At 49.1% G+C, this 14,617-nt stretch overlaps 2 protein-coding genes across 2 annotated transcripts in view; both read right to left on the bottom strand.

Annotated features, from left to right (window-relative positions):
* Nucleotides 1–4,859, bottom strand: part of Prss45 (serine protease 45) — a 7,018-nt gene extending 2,159 nt beyond the window's left edge. The window contains exons 1-3 of the mRNA XM_005348203.2: nucleotides 4,748–4,859; nucleotides 2,381–2,407; nucleotides 193–340 (exon numbers count right to left, since the gene is read on the bottom strand). Coding sequence (XP_005348260.1) covers nucleotides 193–340; nucleotides 2,381–2,407; nucleotides 4,748–4,859 — 287 coding nt within the window. The remainder of the gene's footprint in view (nucleotides 1–192; nucleotides 341–2,380; nucleotides 2,408–4,747) is intronic.
* A 3,395-nt stretch (nucleotides 4,860–8,254) lies between these two features.
* On the bottom strand, nucleotides 8,255–12,967 carry LOC101993300 (serine protease 44-like). The gene is made up of 7 exons (XM_005348202.1): nucleotides 12,951–12,967; nucleotides 12,684–12,793; nucleotides 12,356–12,577; nucleotides 12,006–12,165; nucleotides 11,045–11,310; nucleotides 10,397–10,557; nucleotides 8,255–8,497 (listed from the first exon to the last, which is right to left on the bottom strand). Exons 1-7 carry the CDS (start codon nucleotides 12,965–12,967, stop codon nucleotides 8,255–8,257), a joined length of 1,179 nt encoding a protein of 392 aa, XP_005348259.1.
* Between the last annotated feature and the right edge of the window lie 1,650 nt (nucleotides 12,968–14,617).

Genomic DNA, 14,617 nt, shown 5'->3' with positions numbered 1-14,617 from the left:
GGAGTTGGGGTCTGGGCTTCCCCGACGTAGTCCCTGAACCTTGTGAGGTCCTGAGCCTGACTCTTCCCCTGTGATGGATGCCCTTCCCACTCTTCCTGGTTCCGATTTTCTTCATGGTTTCGTGGGAGTACTGAGGAAGCTGGACCAGGCCCACTAGGGCCTTTGCATCCTTGACTCATGGGCCACACTCACCCCTGGATGCAGTGAGCTGCAGAGACTACCCAGTTGATATCAATGAGGGCCCCTCCACACACGTGCTTGTTCTGTATGCGAAGGCTCACTTCCCAGGGCCAATGGCGGCTCTTCTCCAAGTTGTCTGGCCACCAGGGCTTGCCACAAACTTCAGAATAAGCATTGCAGAGAGTACAGTGTACACAGAGAAGACAATCAGAATGACTAGTAGCAACAAGTCTCCCTCGGGGGTCAGGTTGCCAGAGCTGTACCATAGGGGCTTCCTCCCGTTACAGAGAGGAGACTGAGGGGCAGGGGACAGTGGACCCAAGGGCACCGAGCTGGACAAAACATGACAGTTACAGAGATAAGAGCATGGAGAAAGAGACAGAGGGACCCCAAAGCTGGAGAGTAAAAATGAAATCCACAGAGGACAATCCATGCTGAACCTCAAAACAATGCAGAAACGGAGCAGGGGTTTCAAGAGGAAAAACGTGTTTCTGGTACTGGGCCATGTTGAAAAGCTGTCCTGTTGGCTGCATCTCTGTGATGTAAAAAGTCCCCACACTGGTCAGAGTGGGCAGAAAAATAGCTATGAATTTCTCTACGAGAGGTCTTTACCCTGCATAGTCGGGAGCCCACAGTTATTAGTTTGCCCACTGGTCTACCAGCCAAAGTGTATGAATGAATGAATAAATGAATGAATGAACATAGGTGCAGGGATTATAAATAAAGTACAAGGTGCTGCCAGGTGTAGTGGCGCATGCCTTTAATCCCAGCACTTGGGAGGCAGAGGCAGGCAGATCTCTGTGAGTTTGAGGCCAGCCTGGTCTACAGACTTCCAGGATAACTCGGACTATGCAGAGATATCCTGTTTCTAATAAATAAATAAAATAATAAAAATAAAAATAAAAAATAAGAAAAAAGAGAAAGGTTTTTCCTCAAAACATTTATTAAAAGAAAGGGCGGGTCAGGGGGAAGAATATGACAAAGCAAAATTACAAACATGTTTGAAAGTGTAACAAAGCTGATATCATACTAACTTTAAAAACAAGCAATGGGTTAAAGAGAAGGCTCACAATTAAGAGCACTTGCCTTTCTCTGAGAGACCAGGTTTGGTTCTCGGCACTACCATGCTGACTACAATCATATGTAACTCTAATTCCCGGGGACTTGGCATCCTCTGCTGGCACAAGGCATATACATTTGCGCAGGCAAACACACTCCAGCACATAAAATAAAAATTAACAAAAACAATTTTATGCACAAATAAAAACATCTTTAGGTGCTGGGAGACAGCTCAGTTGGTAAAGTGCTTAGTGTGCAAGCATCAAGACATGAGTTCAATCCCCGGCACAGAGTAAAGCCAGGCATGGTGGTATAGGTTTGTAATTCCAAGGCTGGGGAGGCAGGGACAGGCAGATCCCTGGTGCTCGCTAGCCAGCCAGTCTACCCTAATCCGTAACCATCCAAACAATGAGAGACTCTGTCTCCAGAAACAAAGAGGGCAATGCTTGAGGAACAGCACCTGAGTTTGACTTCTGTTCTCTACACGCAATCGTGCACGCACACACACACAGAGACACACACACACACAGAGACACACACAGAGAGAGACACACACACAGAGACACACACACAGAGACACACACAGATAGATACACACACAGAGAGAGACACACACACAGACACACACAGACACACACACACAGACACACACACAGACACACACACACAGAGACACACACACACACGCACACCATCTTTAAATGAGACTGAATTACAGAGAGAAAGCAGAAAGCAGTGAGGCTTGGACAGAAGCAAGAACATAGCCAATTAACCACATAGTCAATAGTGAACTGACAAGGGAGGCCTATGAACCCAACCATGCACTCCCTGGGTCTAAGGGGAAAGACAGGAAACCTCAGGAGCCAGGCTCTGTAGCCAGTGCCCCTGGAAGCTTATTATGAAGCTGTAGGGAAGACTCAAAGCCAGAGCTGAGATCACAGTAGCCCTGCATGCCCATGGATGACCCAGACACTCTTTTTTAGCACTCAGGGCTGTGTCCTGGCAGTGGTATACGTTGTTTAGGAAGCGCATTCAATACTTGCTTCCTACCAAGCCAGAAATGCTATTCAGGCAGAAACTTTCAGAATGCATTTTTCCCAGGAACTGGACCTTTCCCTGCCGTGGGGACCCACTGACCCACCTGGCTGGTCGTGGTCCTCTTTATCACCTGAAGGAGAGAAGAACAGCGATAACTTGTAACAGGATGGACTAAATAATTAGTTCACTCCCTCATTCATCAAACAGTCCCGAATCTGATGCTGTTCCTAGTCTGAAGTCGCAGACTGGGAAACAACCGTGTCAGACAGAACCTGTCTGAGGACACACGCTGCTCAGCTATGCAGACAGTAAACACATTGTCACCATGTGAGATCAGGACAGGGGCAGGGACTGAGATGTCAGGTCAACCTAGAAGAGGTGGCAGGTGTAAGCAACAGCTGAGAGGGGAAAAACAAATAAAAACTGATAAAAAAAAGTCCTCCAGGGAGAAATACAATAGAGTATTCCAGAGTCTTTGGAGGATGAAAATGATGTCTGTGGTGGAAGAGAAAAATGAGGCCAGCAGAGGTGTGGATCAGATGCATGGCGTGGATCAGATGCATGGCGTGGATCAGATGCATGGCGTGGATCAGATGCATGGCATGGATCATATGGACGAGGTGGATCGGATGCATGGCTTGGATCATATGGATTGTGTTACGAGGACAGTAGGGCAGAGACAGGAAAGTGACAAAATAGATGGGGGGCGGGGTTCTCCACTGCATTTCTGCAGAACTCAAGAAAGCAGGAAGGGACCTGGACGAGGCTCTGAGGACAGATATGACGAGCTTGAGGGACGACCAAGGGACATGGGTTAGTCTGGACTGGCACTGGTTTCTGTTTTGTTTTTTTGGTTTTTTTTTGTTGTTGTTGTTGTTTTGTTTTGTTTTGTTTTTGAGACAGGGTTTCTCTGTAGCTTTGCAGCCTGTCCTGGAACTAGCTCTTGTGGACCAGGCTGGTCTTGAACTCACAGAGATCCGCCTGCCTCTGCCTCCCGAGTGCTGGGATTAAAGGCGTGAGCCACCATCGCCCGGCTGGCACTGGTTTCTGAATGCAGAGAAGGCTGGCTGTCATTCACTTCACTAAGACAGACAACTAAGAAAGAAAGCCAGCTTTTAGGAGAATGAGGGTCTGGTGGAGACACCAGCAAAGTGAGATGCTTCAGGATGGTTCGGGGAAGAGGTCCAGCAAGTGGGTGCTCCTTCAGGCTATTGTCTTAGGTAGCAGGACATAATGCAGCCCAATGCCTGGGGTAACTGGGTTCACCAAGGGAGCAGAGAAGAGGGAAGGAATCAATAGCACCTTAAGTCCGAAACAAGCAGAGACTGGGTGGCACGATGTGGACACGGAGGAGAGGGGTTCTCCTGAAGCAGGAGACTCAGGAAGCTAGGGAAGGTGGTATGTGTTTGTAATCCCAGCACTTAGGAGGTGGAGACAGGAGGTTCTGAACTTCAAGCTATCTATCCTCAGCTACACAGAAAGTTCAAGGCTACCCAAGGGTTCATGAGACCTTGCCCTTCTCCCCAAATAAAAGAAGGAAAAATAAAAAGGGGAAAAGGGTTGGAGGAGGAGCCACCGGAAATAAAAAAGGAAGAGATTAATAAAAAATCAAAACGAACCAGGCGGTGGTGGCGCATGCTTTTAATCCCAGCACTCGAGAGACAGAGGCAGGAGGATCTTTGTGAGTTTGAGGCCAGTCTGATCTACAAGAGCTAGTTTCTCAGATCTGATCATCATGGAAGATAAAAAAAAAAAAAAGAGCTAGTTCCAGGACGGGCAACAAAGAGACACAGAGAAACCCTGTCTTGAAAAACAACAACAAAACCAAAACAAACAAACAAAACCGGGAGCAATAAGGAGGAGGGGTCAGGAATGGGCTGAGGATTACATGGGAAATAAAGAGCCAGAGGGAAGCATGAAGCCATAATGACTCTTGGAGAAGGCTGGCAGCGCACTGAGAAGAATGGTGGAAGAAAACCAAGGAACGCACTTGGGTGGATGAGTATGACTGATGGATGTAAGCAGCGCCTCTCAGCACGGGGGGACAACCCCCACCCCCGGCCCTGCTGCAGCCCGAACTCTGCTCGGGAGGCATACTCCCACTGGCAAAGAAGTGGCTATGGGTACTGTTACAGAGCAGTCGGAGGATTCACGGGGGCTGGGGGGGTAGGGGGGTGGCGTCTGAAAAGACAGTCAAAGGCTGGTGATGGGAAGAAGCCAATCATCCTTTTGCGAGGATGGAGATACGAAGGTGCCTGGGCATGGAGGGAGAGGCCAGGGATGCTGCCTGCTGCTGTCTCCAGGAGACCACAGGGTAGTTGTGACCTAGGACTTTGAAGCAGAAGAGAGGAGACAGTGAGGGGAGAGTGGCGCACACAAGTTCCAAGCGGCTGGAAAGGAATAGCCAACCCGAGCAAGACTAGAGAGAAGACACTGACAGAAGACACAGCAGAGAAGGTGCCCGCCTCACCTAAGTTTGAAGGCGGAGGCAGCAACAGTAGTGTCACAAAACAGGTTAGGACCCAGTGCCTCAAGGATCCAGGCCAAGCGCCCAGGCCACACAACGACGACAACGCAGCCATGAAGATGTACCTGTGGGCTGCGGAGAGAGCTCCAGCGCGCTGTCACGTGCCTACATCCCGTACGTGATGACGTCTTAGACACGTGACATGATGGCCAAGAGCCTGACCGTGCCTCTTCAGGGTCTTCGATTCTAGTACCTGGACCCAATCTGGTCCTTAAGGTGAGTTCAGATCCCTTGACTGGGACGGGATCTCGGATTACAGAACTGTGAAAACACCCGCAGTGTTCTCATAGTGTGGCAGGGCATCCAGAACCTAACTGGGGAAAGATTCCTGGGTGGTATTCCTTGTGGTCCAGCCTCAGGCTATTCTCTTGTTCTCTGGGCCTGTTGCACGAGTTTCATGGTAAACTCTTCTTCACGAGGACCAAGAAAACCCCCAAACAAAAAAATGTCATCAAGAAGATGGTTCTGAAAAGGTAATAGATGAATTGGATCAAGACTAAATCAAGGAGGGGGCACTGCTGGGGCAGGATGCTGAGCCAAGAAGGGCAGCTGTCCTGGTCCACAGACCAACAATATGAAGGACTGTTGCCATTTGTCTGTACCTGGCCTTGGGCATAAACCGGGCTTTTCACAGAGGGACGATCTCTTTGGATCTCCAGAGTCCAGCAGAGATTGTGAGATGATCACCAAAATTCCTGTTTAGTTCCAGGTGTCCAGCAGAACTCTCCAGACCCAGGCACCCAGACTGGCATTGCAACATTGTTTGTATGTTTGTTTTTGAGACAGGGTTTCTCTGTGTAACAGTACTGGCTGTCCTGGAACTCACTTTGTACCAGGCTGGCCTCAAACTCACAGAGATCTGCCTGATTCTGCCTCCCAAGTGCTGGGATTAAAGGCATGAGTCACTGCCACCCAGCCAGTATTTATTTATTTATTTATTTATTTATTCGTTTGTTTGTTTATTTAACGGCAGTGGCAGCAGCCAACCTGATCTACGGAGTGAGTTTCAGTAAGTCAGGACTGTTTCACAGAGAAACCCTGTCTTGAAAAACAAAGATTATTAGTTTAATTTTATTTTTTATGTGTGTTTTGTCTGCATGCATGTCTGTGCACCATAGTGCACATGTATGTGACGCCCACAGAAGCCAGAAGAAGGTATCGAATCCCCCAGGGCTGGAGTTACAGACGGTTAGAAGCCACCAGGTAGGTTCTGTAAATCAAATTTGTGTCTTATGGAAGCTCACAACCACTAAATCATCTCTCCAGCCCTACCCCACCCCGGTTTGGCATTTAAATGCGTTTGAGTGAGTAATCTGTGCCATTTACACGTCAAGGTAGGCCAGAGAAAGCTGTCCTTCTGCCAGCATTTGGTTCTTAAAGTTAGGTCCCCACACCAGCTGCACCAACAGCACCTGGGAACTTGATCTTCATCCTCACACCTTGGCCCTGGCTCCCGGGATTGAAAACTTCCTTGGTGAGACCAATAATGTGAATTATATTTCTTTTTAGACAGGGTCCCTCTCTGTATAGTCCTGACTAGCTTTGAACTTGTGGGAATCCTCCTGCATCTGGCTCCCAAGTGTTGGGATTAGATATGTCCCATCACTCCCAGCAGTAATGTGACTTTAACAAGTTCTCAGAGTGTGCTCTCACGGGTGAAGAATGGGCCATGAGGCAAGAGCGGAGCTATATAAAGGAGGAAGAGCTATCTACTGACACGGAATAGCTTGCTGTGGTAAACAATGTTAAGTGTGTGTTGTTAGTCTCTGAAGAGCCAGCAGTTTCTGGAGGGTGGAGGTGGTTTGGGAGCTTGCTATCATTTTGTCACAACACCTCATACCCCAACTTGTAGGACTAGCCTCAAACTCAGTGTGTAGCAAAGGAACCACTGATGGTCTTTGCCTTCCAAGTGGTGAGGACATAGACAAACACCTCCTCATCTAGTCCAGGTCCCGTGGTTTCTTAACGTATCAGGTGATGTATGCATTCATTAAGAGATGAATCCATCAGGGGTACATAGTGGTGTCCTGTCTCAAAAATAAAAATAAATAGAGAGGGGGTTGATGTAAACTCCCTGAGATTCATCCCTCCTGTGGCAGTGGTTAGAACTGGATGCCCACTGAAGCCAGGGGGAGCAGAGGGTGAGACATGGAGCCTTGGAAAGACAAAGGGTGGGAGGGGGATTGGAGGAGACTAGTGAACACATCTATAGTGGAACCCTGTATAAGACGGAAGCTGTATAAAATGTGATGAATCTCTCTTCAAGTCCTCCTGACTTTGGGAACATGGCCTTTGGAAATAAAAATCAGATGAATAGTGAGAAGAGAAAGACAAATGAATAAATAATTCTAAAAAAGAGAGAGAGAAAGACTGCTTCTCAGGCCCTGGCTTCACTCTTTTTTTTTTTTCCTTTCGGAGACAGGATTTCCCTGTAGCTTTGGAGCTTGTCCTGGGACTAGCTCTTGTAGACCAGGCTGGCCTAGAACTCACAGAGATCCGCCTGCCTCTGCCTCCCGAGTGCTGGGATTAAAGGCGTGCGCCACCACCGCCCGGCCTGACTTCATTCTTACTCCCCCCTACCTGTCCTGAGCCCTTCCTACCTTTGAACATGGTACAGCACAGGTAAAGTCCCTGCTCAGATGCTGATAACTACGCCAGGCATGTGAGAAGCAGGATTGCCTACCAAAACCACCTATAGGACTCAGGTCTGAGCTAGCCCAGCCTCATCTCTTCTGTGCCTTACTGCCAACTGTAAGGAACTTCCTAGGCATATGGGGGTCCAGTTCTCTGAGTGGCCACATATCTCAGGTGAGCAGAGCTTCAGAACACACAGAACACTCTCCAAACATTTATTCGGTGCACATTTGAAATCCCCCCACTCCAAACTGCCTCGACACAACTTGGGGTGACCCTGGATGTGGCCACTAGGAAACTGAGGAAGGGGTGCCAGGCAGGAGTATGAGGTATGGGTTGTGCATTCACTGACAGACCCCCACATGGGGTACAAGGGAGTTTCTGCCAGCCTCGGATACTTAAGTCCCAGCTCCATACTTCTGCAGGGAGCTGGCAATGCTCCTCTTTTCCTCCCTCCCTCCCCTTTTCCAGCAGTCACTGATCAGTGTAATGCAAACAGCCAGTCTAGACCAATGATGGCCTCTCTTCTTGACAGATGTCCTCTGAGATGGAATTAGTCATTGTGCCCCTCCTAGCCTCCAGTTGGATCAGTTCGCTCTCATTCCCACCAGGCAGAGAGCAATCAGCTGTGTCTGAGACGAGTGACCAGAACACCAGTCAGGACACCTTGCAGTCCCCAGTCACCCTGCCACGGTCCACTATGCCTCTCCCCAGGGCAATGGATCCTGACTGGAATCTGAAGAAAAGGCCGAGAGAGGAAGGTGGAATTGGAGAAGAGGCCTAGTGGGAGACTCAAACCAACAGGAACAGAGTGTGCTAAGGAAGGCAACTGACCAAGATGGCCAGTTGCAGCGCCAGAGACAGGTGCAGGACCAAGACTCCCATGGCGTTTGTACAGGAAGCCAGACTTAGAATATCTTTGAGCCATGAATCGTATTCAACGATGTCTGTGTAAACCAAGGGGACAGGGACTTCATCACAGTTGATGCCCCAGCTCACAATTCCCACCTGGGTCCACGTGTTCTCAGATTCACAGACAAGGGGGCTCCCAGAATCTCCCTGAAAAAGAGAAGAAAGAAACCAACTGTAGGAGTGGAAGAGGTAGCAGGCTGGCTGCATTGCTGGGGAGACTTCCTCAGGCCCAAAGGCCCAAAGGCTCTTGCAGGCCTAGATTCTTCCCTCCCTCCCTCCCTCCCTCCCTCCTTCCTTCCTTCCTTCCTTCCTTCCTTCCTTCCTTCATTCCTTCCTTTTTTCCTTCTTCCTTCTTTCTTTTTCTTTTTTTCTTTTTTTGAGACAGGATTATAAGGTTTCTCTGTGTAATAACCCCAGCTGCCCTGGAACTAGCTCTGTAGACTAGGCTGGCCTTGAACTCATAGAGATCCACCTGTCTCTGTCTCCCGAGGGCTGGGATTAAAGGTGTAAGCCACCATACCTGGCCCTAGATTCTTTTAATGGCTGAGACTTAGCAGATGAAAAGCTCACGTGAAAACTTGCCCATCCTCTGAGCAAGGATATACCTTCTGTGATGACCAGGCACAGACACAAGATGCACAGCCAGTCCAGCCCAGCAGAACAGTCATAGACTGACATTTACCTTGGGAGTCCCTAATCTACAGATACCAAACCCTTTCTAGTGAATGTCTAAGCCTGTCAGAACTCATAATCCTGCAACTGTATTAGCCTTGGCCTCTAGAGTATGTAACCTGCAGAGCCCATTCCAGCATCATTCCTGTGTCTAGTTAGACTGCTCCCGAGTCCTCAAAAACATTAAATACCTTGAGGATCATCCTTGCATGGAAGTCCTGGAATCTTTACCAGAGTCTTAAGAAGTTCTCTCTGCCCTAACCCCATTGAGTAGCCTCCTCCGTGGCTCAGCTGTGCTGCCTTCAAGAGCTGTAGCACGCCAAATTTCCCCTTCAAGTGCAATTCTGCATGGCCCTGACCCACCCTAAACCCAAGGTCCTACAACCTTGGTCACCTCAAACACACCTCCCTCCCTACCTCAGGCTCTGCTCAGGACTCCTAGACGTGGTAACTCTCACCACACCTGCCCAGCTTTGCCTCCTAGCCCTGGCTGGGCCAGTCTAGGAATTTGACACAGGGCTCCAGGCTGCACAAATCCCAACTCTAACCACTTGGGGTTTTTTTTGTTTTGTTGTTGTTGATGTTGCTTTCAAGGCAGGGTTTCTCTGTGTAGTCCCGGAACCACTTGTGTAGACTACACTGGCCCCAAACCCAGAGATCCGCCTGCCTCTGCCTCCAGCTTCAACTCTAATCAGTTTATCCCATTGCTCCCAATGCAGACAAAACTTCCTTCAGCATTAGACCTCTGAACCCTTATACATGCTGTGCCCCGTCACAACAATGATACCCTCCCTTTTCCAAGAAACTCCAACGTGCATCCACTGACGGCTCCAAACCCCTTCTCAAGAATACAGTCTTCTGCAGAGGGAAGAAATGGACCTGGGGATCCTAGAGGCACTCATAGGAAGAGCTTCAGTTTATCTCCCTGGACTTTGACTTCCAGAAATTTTTAATGCCTATGTTACAAGGCTGTGATATGGTTAACTAAGATTATAAAGGGCAAATGCTCACATTGGTATGTTGTGTGCTGCATAACACTCAGTACAGAACATGGTTTTGTATTATGCTCAGATTTAAATGCTTTAGCAGGGTCCCTAGGTAGCAAAGGTTAAACCTTTTAGAAGGACCAGGCCAGGCCAACTCATGGGAAACCTTAACTAAGGGGTTTGTACAAGATGTAGCGGCAGGGCTTAATGGCGCATGCCTTCTACTCCAGTGTCAGAAGGCAGAGGCAAGAGGATCTCTGCCAGTTTGAGGCAAGCCTGGTCTATGCAGAGTTCCAGGGTTACTCAGTGAAACCCTGTCTAAGAACGGAGGTGGTGATGGCAAATAACTCGAGCCTTTGAGGTGGCCTTAAGGGGCCCATAAACTGACCCAACAAGGACTCTGTCCTGAGTCATGCTGGCCACAGACCATCCCTTTCATCACGAGGTTTTCGGGTGTATTTAACCGGCTCTGGAACAGCTGATTACAAGGCTTCTGGAGAAGAATGTTTTGCCGGGCCTCCTGGAGGAGAGCTGAAGTGAAGACTGTATCTACAGAAAGACAATCAAGGATCTGTACCAGAAGATGGCAGGGGCTACCAGCATCCGCCCGGTGCCACCGCCTGTGTGAATATACAGTTGATCCCTTAAGACAGACAGGCCATGCACTGGACACCTGTCCCAGAGGAAACAGACAAGAAAAGTCTCGCCAGCTAGAAAATGACAACCAACATCCCCCAGAGTCTCTGCTGCAAGAGGGAAGGTCTAAGGTCCTGTGCTCTGCTCAGCCCAGGAAGGAGGAAGCTTAACCCTTTGGGGGAAGAACAGCTCAAATCGGTTAGTATCACATTACCCCAGCCCAAATCTAATTTGGACAGAAACCATCACATCACGTCTGTCACCCAAGCAACCAGGTCCTGACACAAAAATAAAAGCCTAACACAGTTGCAATGAGCTCGCTATCAGTGTATTCGCCTCCCTTTAGAAACTCGCCCCTCCCCTCACAGATCAACCTGAAGCACCAGGCCGTCCTGCCTGCCAGCCTCACCATTTTCACGGTTCCAGCCGGTCACCCAGCACCATGTTCCGTTCTCCACTTGGGAGGGCTTCTCGGGAAGGCACACAGGCTGGATATGTGAGGAGTAGTTCACAGCAAAGGCCAGCAGAACAAGAGCAATGTCGCTCTTCATGGTCTGAGAGTCAAAATTGGAAGGATAAATGATGTCTTTGACGGGGACGAGAGTCTGATTTACAGATTCAGAAGTCAGCACGTTGTCTCCCAGCATCACCTTGTATTCCTCGTGGCTGCAAGGAAAAAAGAGGTCCTGGAGGGCTTACATACCCCTACACAGGGTGCTTGCTTCCCAGCCTAGCCTTCTGTGGATGCCAAGCATCAGCCCTCCCCCTCCTCCCAAACCACACCCTTCTCCAGGACCCCTGACCACCTCTGACCATACAGCAGTGCTCCAAGTGTGGTTCTTAGACCAGAATCATCTGGAAACTTGCTAAAAATGAACATGTTTAGGTGTCACCTGAGACTGGCCACGAATCCTGGACTACCACTCCTTTTACAGATGAGAAGGAAAAATCTGTGTGTGTGTGTGTGTGTGTGTGTGTGTGTGTGTGCGCGCGTGCGTGCGTGCGCGCGCGCGCGCCTGGCTGTCCTGAAACTCACTCTGTAGACCAGACTGACCTTGAACTCACAGAGATCCACCTGTGAGTGCCAGGATTAAAGGTGTGTACCACCACTACCTAGCTAAAATATCTTTTTGTTGTTGCTGTTATTTTTGGGGGTTTTGTTTGTTTGTTTGTTTGTTTTTTCCAGGACAGGATTTCTCTGTGTAAGAGCTCTGGCTCCCCTGGGCTGGCCTCGAACTCAGAGACCTGCCTGCCTCTGCCTCACAAGTGCTGGCATCACCACCCCCCAAACAAAAACCTTAAGAGTGGGAGACAGGACACAGCTGGATCAGGGGCCCCAAACAAGATCCCCAAACACTTACTCATATATGCAGTGGGCCGCAGTCAGCACCCATTGGTGGCTGATGAGGGAGCCTCCACAGATGTGCTCGTTTCTGCTCTGCAGGCTCGCCTGCCATGGCCACTTCCTCACAGCAGATGGCCTTCCGTGACTTAACTCCATAATTCTTCGGCCACATGCTTCTAAAGAGAGGTTAGAAGTGAAGCCAGCGCTCCACACCTCCAACCCATTCCACATAATCAAGGTCATCCTCAGAAATGACTACCTCTCCAGCCCTGCAAGGACCGGAGCAGACCCCGCCTTCCCAGCCCAACTGGTTTGCACTTTGACCTCCCAGACTGGCAGGTAGAGAGCGGGCACTGGTAGCAGTACCTGGAGCAAACGGTTCTTCTGGAGAGCTACTGCTGGATTCCATGACACCTTCAGTTGTGGTCGGTGAAGGAGTCCCTGATCCTGGAGTCCCAGTGGGGTCTGGAGACTCCGGAATTACCAAAGGATCTGAAATATTCAGGGGTTTCATGCGGTTCCACCGTGCCGGCACCCCTAGACTTGTGAGCATCACTCTGGAATCCTCCGTGGGTCCGTAAGTACTACCTAAGGAAGAGACCGACAGGAAACGTAAAGGCAGAGCCGTTCCTGCTTGCTGCTGGCTTGACTGCCCCAACAGCATCAGCTCTGCCACCAACGCCAACACCATCACCATTGTCACCCCCACCCAAAGCCAAGCTCCGTGCGGCCACACCTCCGACACTGCTACCACCCGGGACCCCTGTCCCTAGCCAAGGCCTCACTGAACAGAGGCTGAAGACGCTGAAACCAGACCAGGAGGATCAGGAAGCGGCCCATTTAGGCCTTGGGCTCAGGCAATCCGTCTCCTGGCACCCCCGCCCCCCAGCAGTGGCTCGTGCAGGTCCAGAGCTTCTTCCTAAGATGGCTGATCCCTGAGACATCGTCATCAAAAACCTACCTGGGCAGCACCGTCATGGAAGCAATTTCGAAGGCGTTCTACATCTTAGCAATATTAAAAACAAAAAGGGGCCGGAGTTTTTGCTGCTCTTGCAGAAGACCCGGATTTGGTTCCCAGCACCCACATGGTGGCTCACAACCACTCATAACTCCAGTTCCAGGGGATTCTGTCTCTCTTCTGACCTCCTCAAGGTGCGTGCGTGTACACACACACACACACACACACACGAAGACAAAACTCTCATAACACATAAAAAATAATGTTTAAAAAATATTAAATAAAAAGCCCATCCCAGTCCCAGGCAACATAACCTCCTGACAGTTTGATAATTTCCTTTTTAATCTCTGGTGGTAAAATAGGACCATATAGAAAACCACAGAAACACACAACTTTGGTAATCAATGTAAAGTTGACTGCGCGTGAATCTACAATCCAGGTCAAGACACACAACTCAGCGACAGTGCAGGAGCCCCTCCACGAACCATCCATGACACAACTGGCAGCTGTGTTCATTAATGCTACTTTCATGTGACTTTTTCTGTAGTTCCCACACCCAAACATGCTTCCCTGCATGCTGCCCTTGAGTCTGGAAGGGCTGTTTTGCACTTCATATCTCCCTAAGAGACTCTGAAGACTGTACCTTCTCCTCCTGCCCATCACACCTCGTGTGTAGAGGACCCTGGATTGTTTGGCATGTAGTCTCTGGAAGTCTAGACTCTGAATTGCACTCTTTTTTATTCTTCTCTCTTTCCTGCAAGTCCGCAGTGGGACCCAGGTCCCAGCCCCCTGTCAACCAGACAAGTGCTATCTATATTCTATTATTGGGAGAAACACAATGTCTACATGGTTTTCTTATTTTAATATTTATTTTTATTTTATATGTATGAGTGTTTTTCCCATATGTATGTAAAGTGTACTGCCTATGTGCCTGATGCCCATGGAGGCCAGAAGAGGGCACCAGATCCCTTGGAACTGGAGCTGTGGATGCCATGTGCGTACTGGGAACTGAACCAGGATCCTCTGCGAGAGTAGCCAGTGCGCTTAACGCCCTCTCTCACCCCACTGCATGTTTTTTTTTCTGTTTTTGTTTTTGTTTTTTGTGACTTTACAAACGGTTTGATGATTTTTGCCTAGAAACACTAATCCCTCGGGGGTGTTGAAAATAGTGATCTCACAGTTTCAGAATTTTCTTTCGTTTGTCAATTTTCTTTCATTTGTCAGCTGGGGAAGTTTTATCAAGAGTGTGGCTATTAACACGTTTTACAGGTTTTTAAAAATTGCAACTGTCTTCCCTTCTGTGGTGGATTAGAAAACTCAGCCATAGTATTTTGCATCTTTACCAACCAAGAAATGGAATTCATCCAGGTGTGGCCACTCATGCTGTAACACCAGTAATTAAAGGTAAGAGGCAGTAAAAAGTCGAGTTCAAGGCTTCCCAGTACTAAAGTCAGAACTTGCCTCATTCTCCCACCCTTGTTGGAGCTAAGATGGCTTTGTGATCTGCTTCTACCAACAGAAGCAAAGTTGTGCAACTTCTGAGCTTAGATGTTAAGAGTCCTTAAAGTATCTGCCTTCAGTTGGGCGGTGGTGGCACACGCCTTTAATCCCAGCACTTGGAAGGCAGATGCAGGTGGACTTCTATGAGTTCGAGACCAGCATGGTCTATG

Source organism: Microtus ochrogaster, chromosome 5, assembly GCF_000317375.1.
Source record: "Microtus ochrogaster isolate Prairie Vole_2 chromosome 5, MicOch1.0, whole genome shotgun sequence".
Classification (NCBI taxonomy): domain Eukaryota; kingdom Metazoa; phylum Chordata; class Mammalia; order Rodentia; family Cricetidae; genus Microtus; species Microtus ochrogaster.
The sequence above is the reverse complement of the archived record's forward strand: the minus strand, read 5'-3'. Positions and strand labels throughout refer to the sequence as shown.

What these genes read in the sequence shown, in the direction of transcription:
- LOC101993300 (XM_005348202.1), bottom strand. An exon ending in TTTGGGTGGGGGTGACAATG is followed by an intron (nt 12,578 to 12,683) that starts GTGATGGTGTTG and finishes TCTCTTCCTTAG; the next exon opens with GTAGTACTTACGGACCCACG. An exon ending in CCGTGAAAATGGTGAGGCTG is followed by an intron (nt 10,558 to 11,044) that starts GCAGGCAGGACG and finishes GTCTTTCTGTAG; the next exon opens with ATACAGTCTTCACTTCAGCT.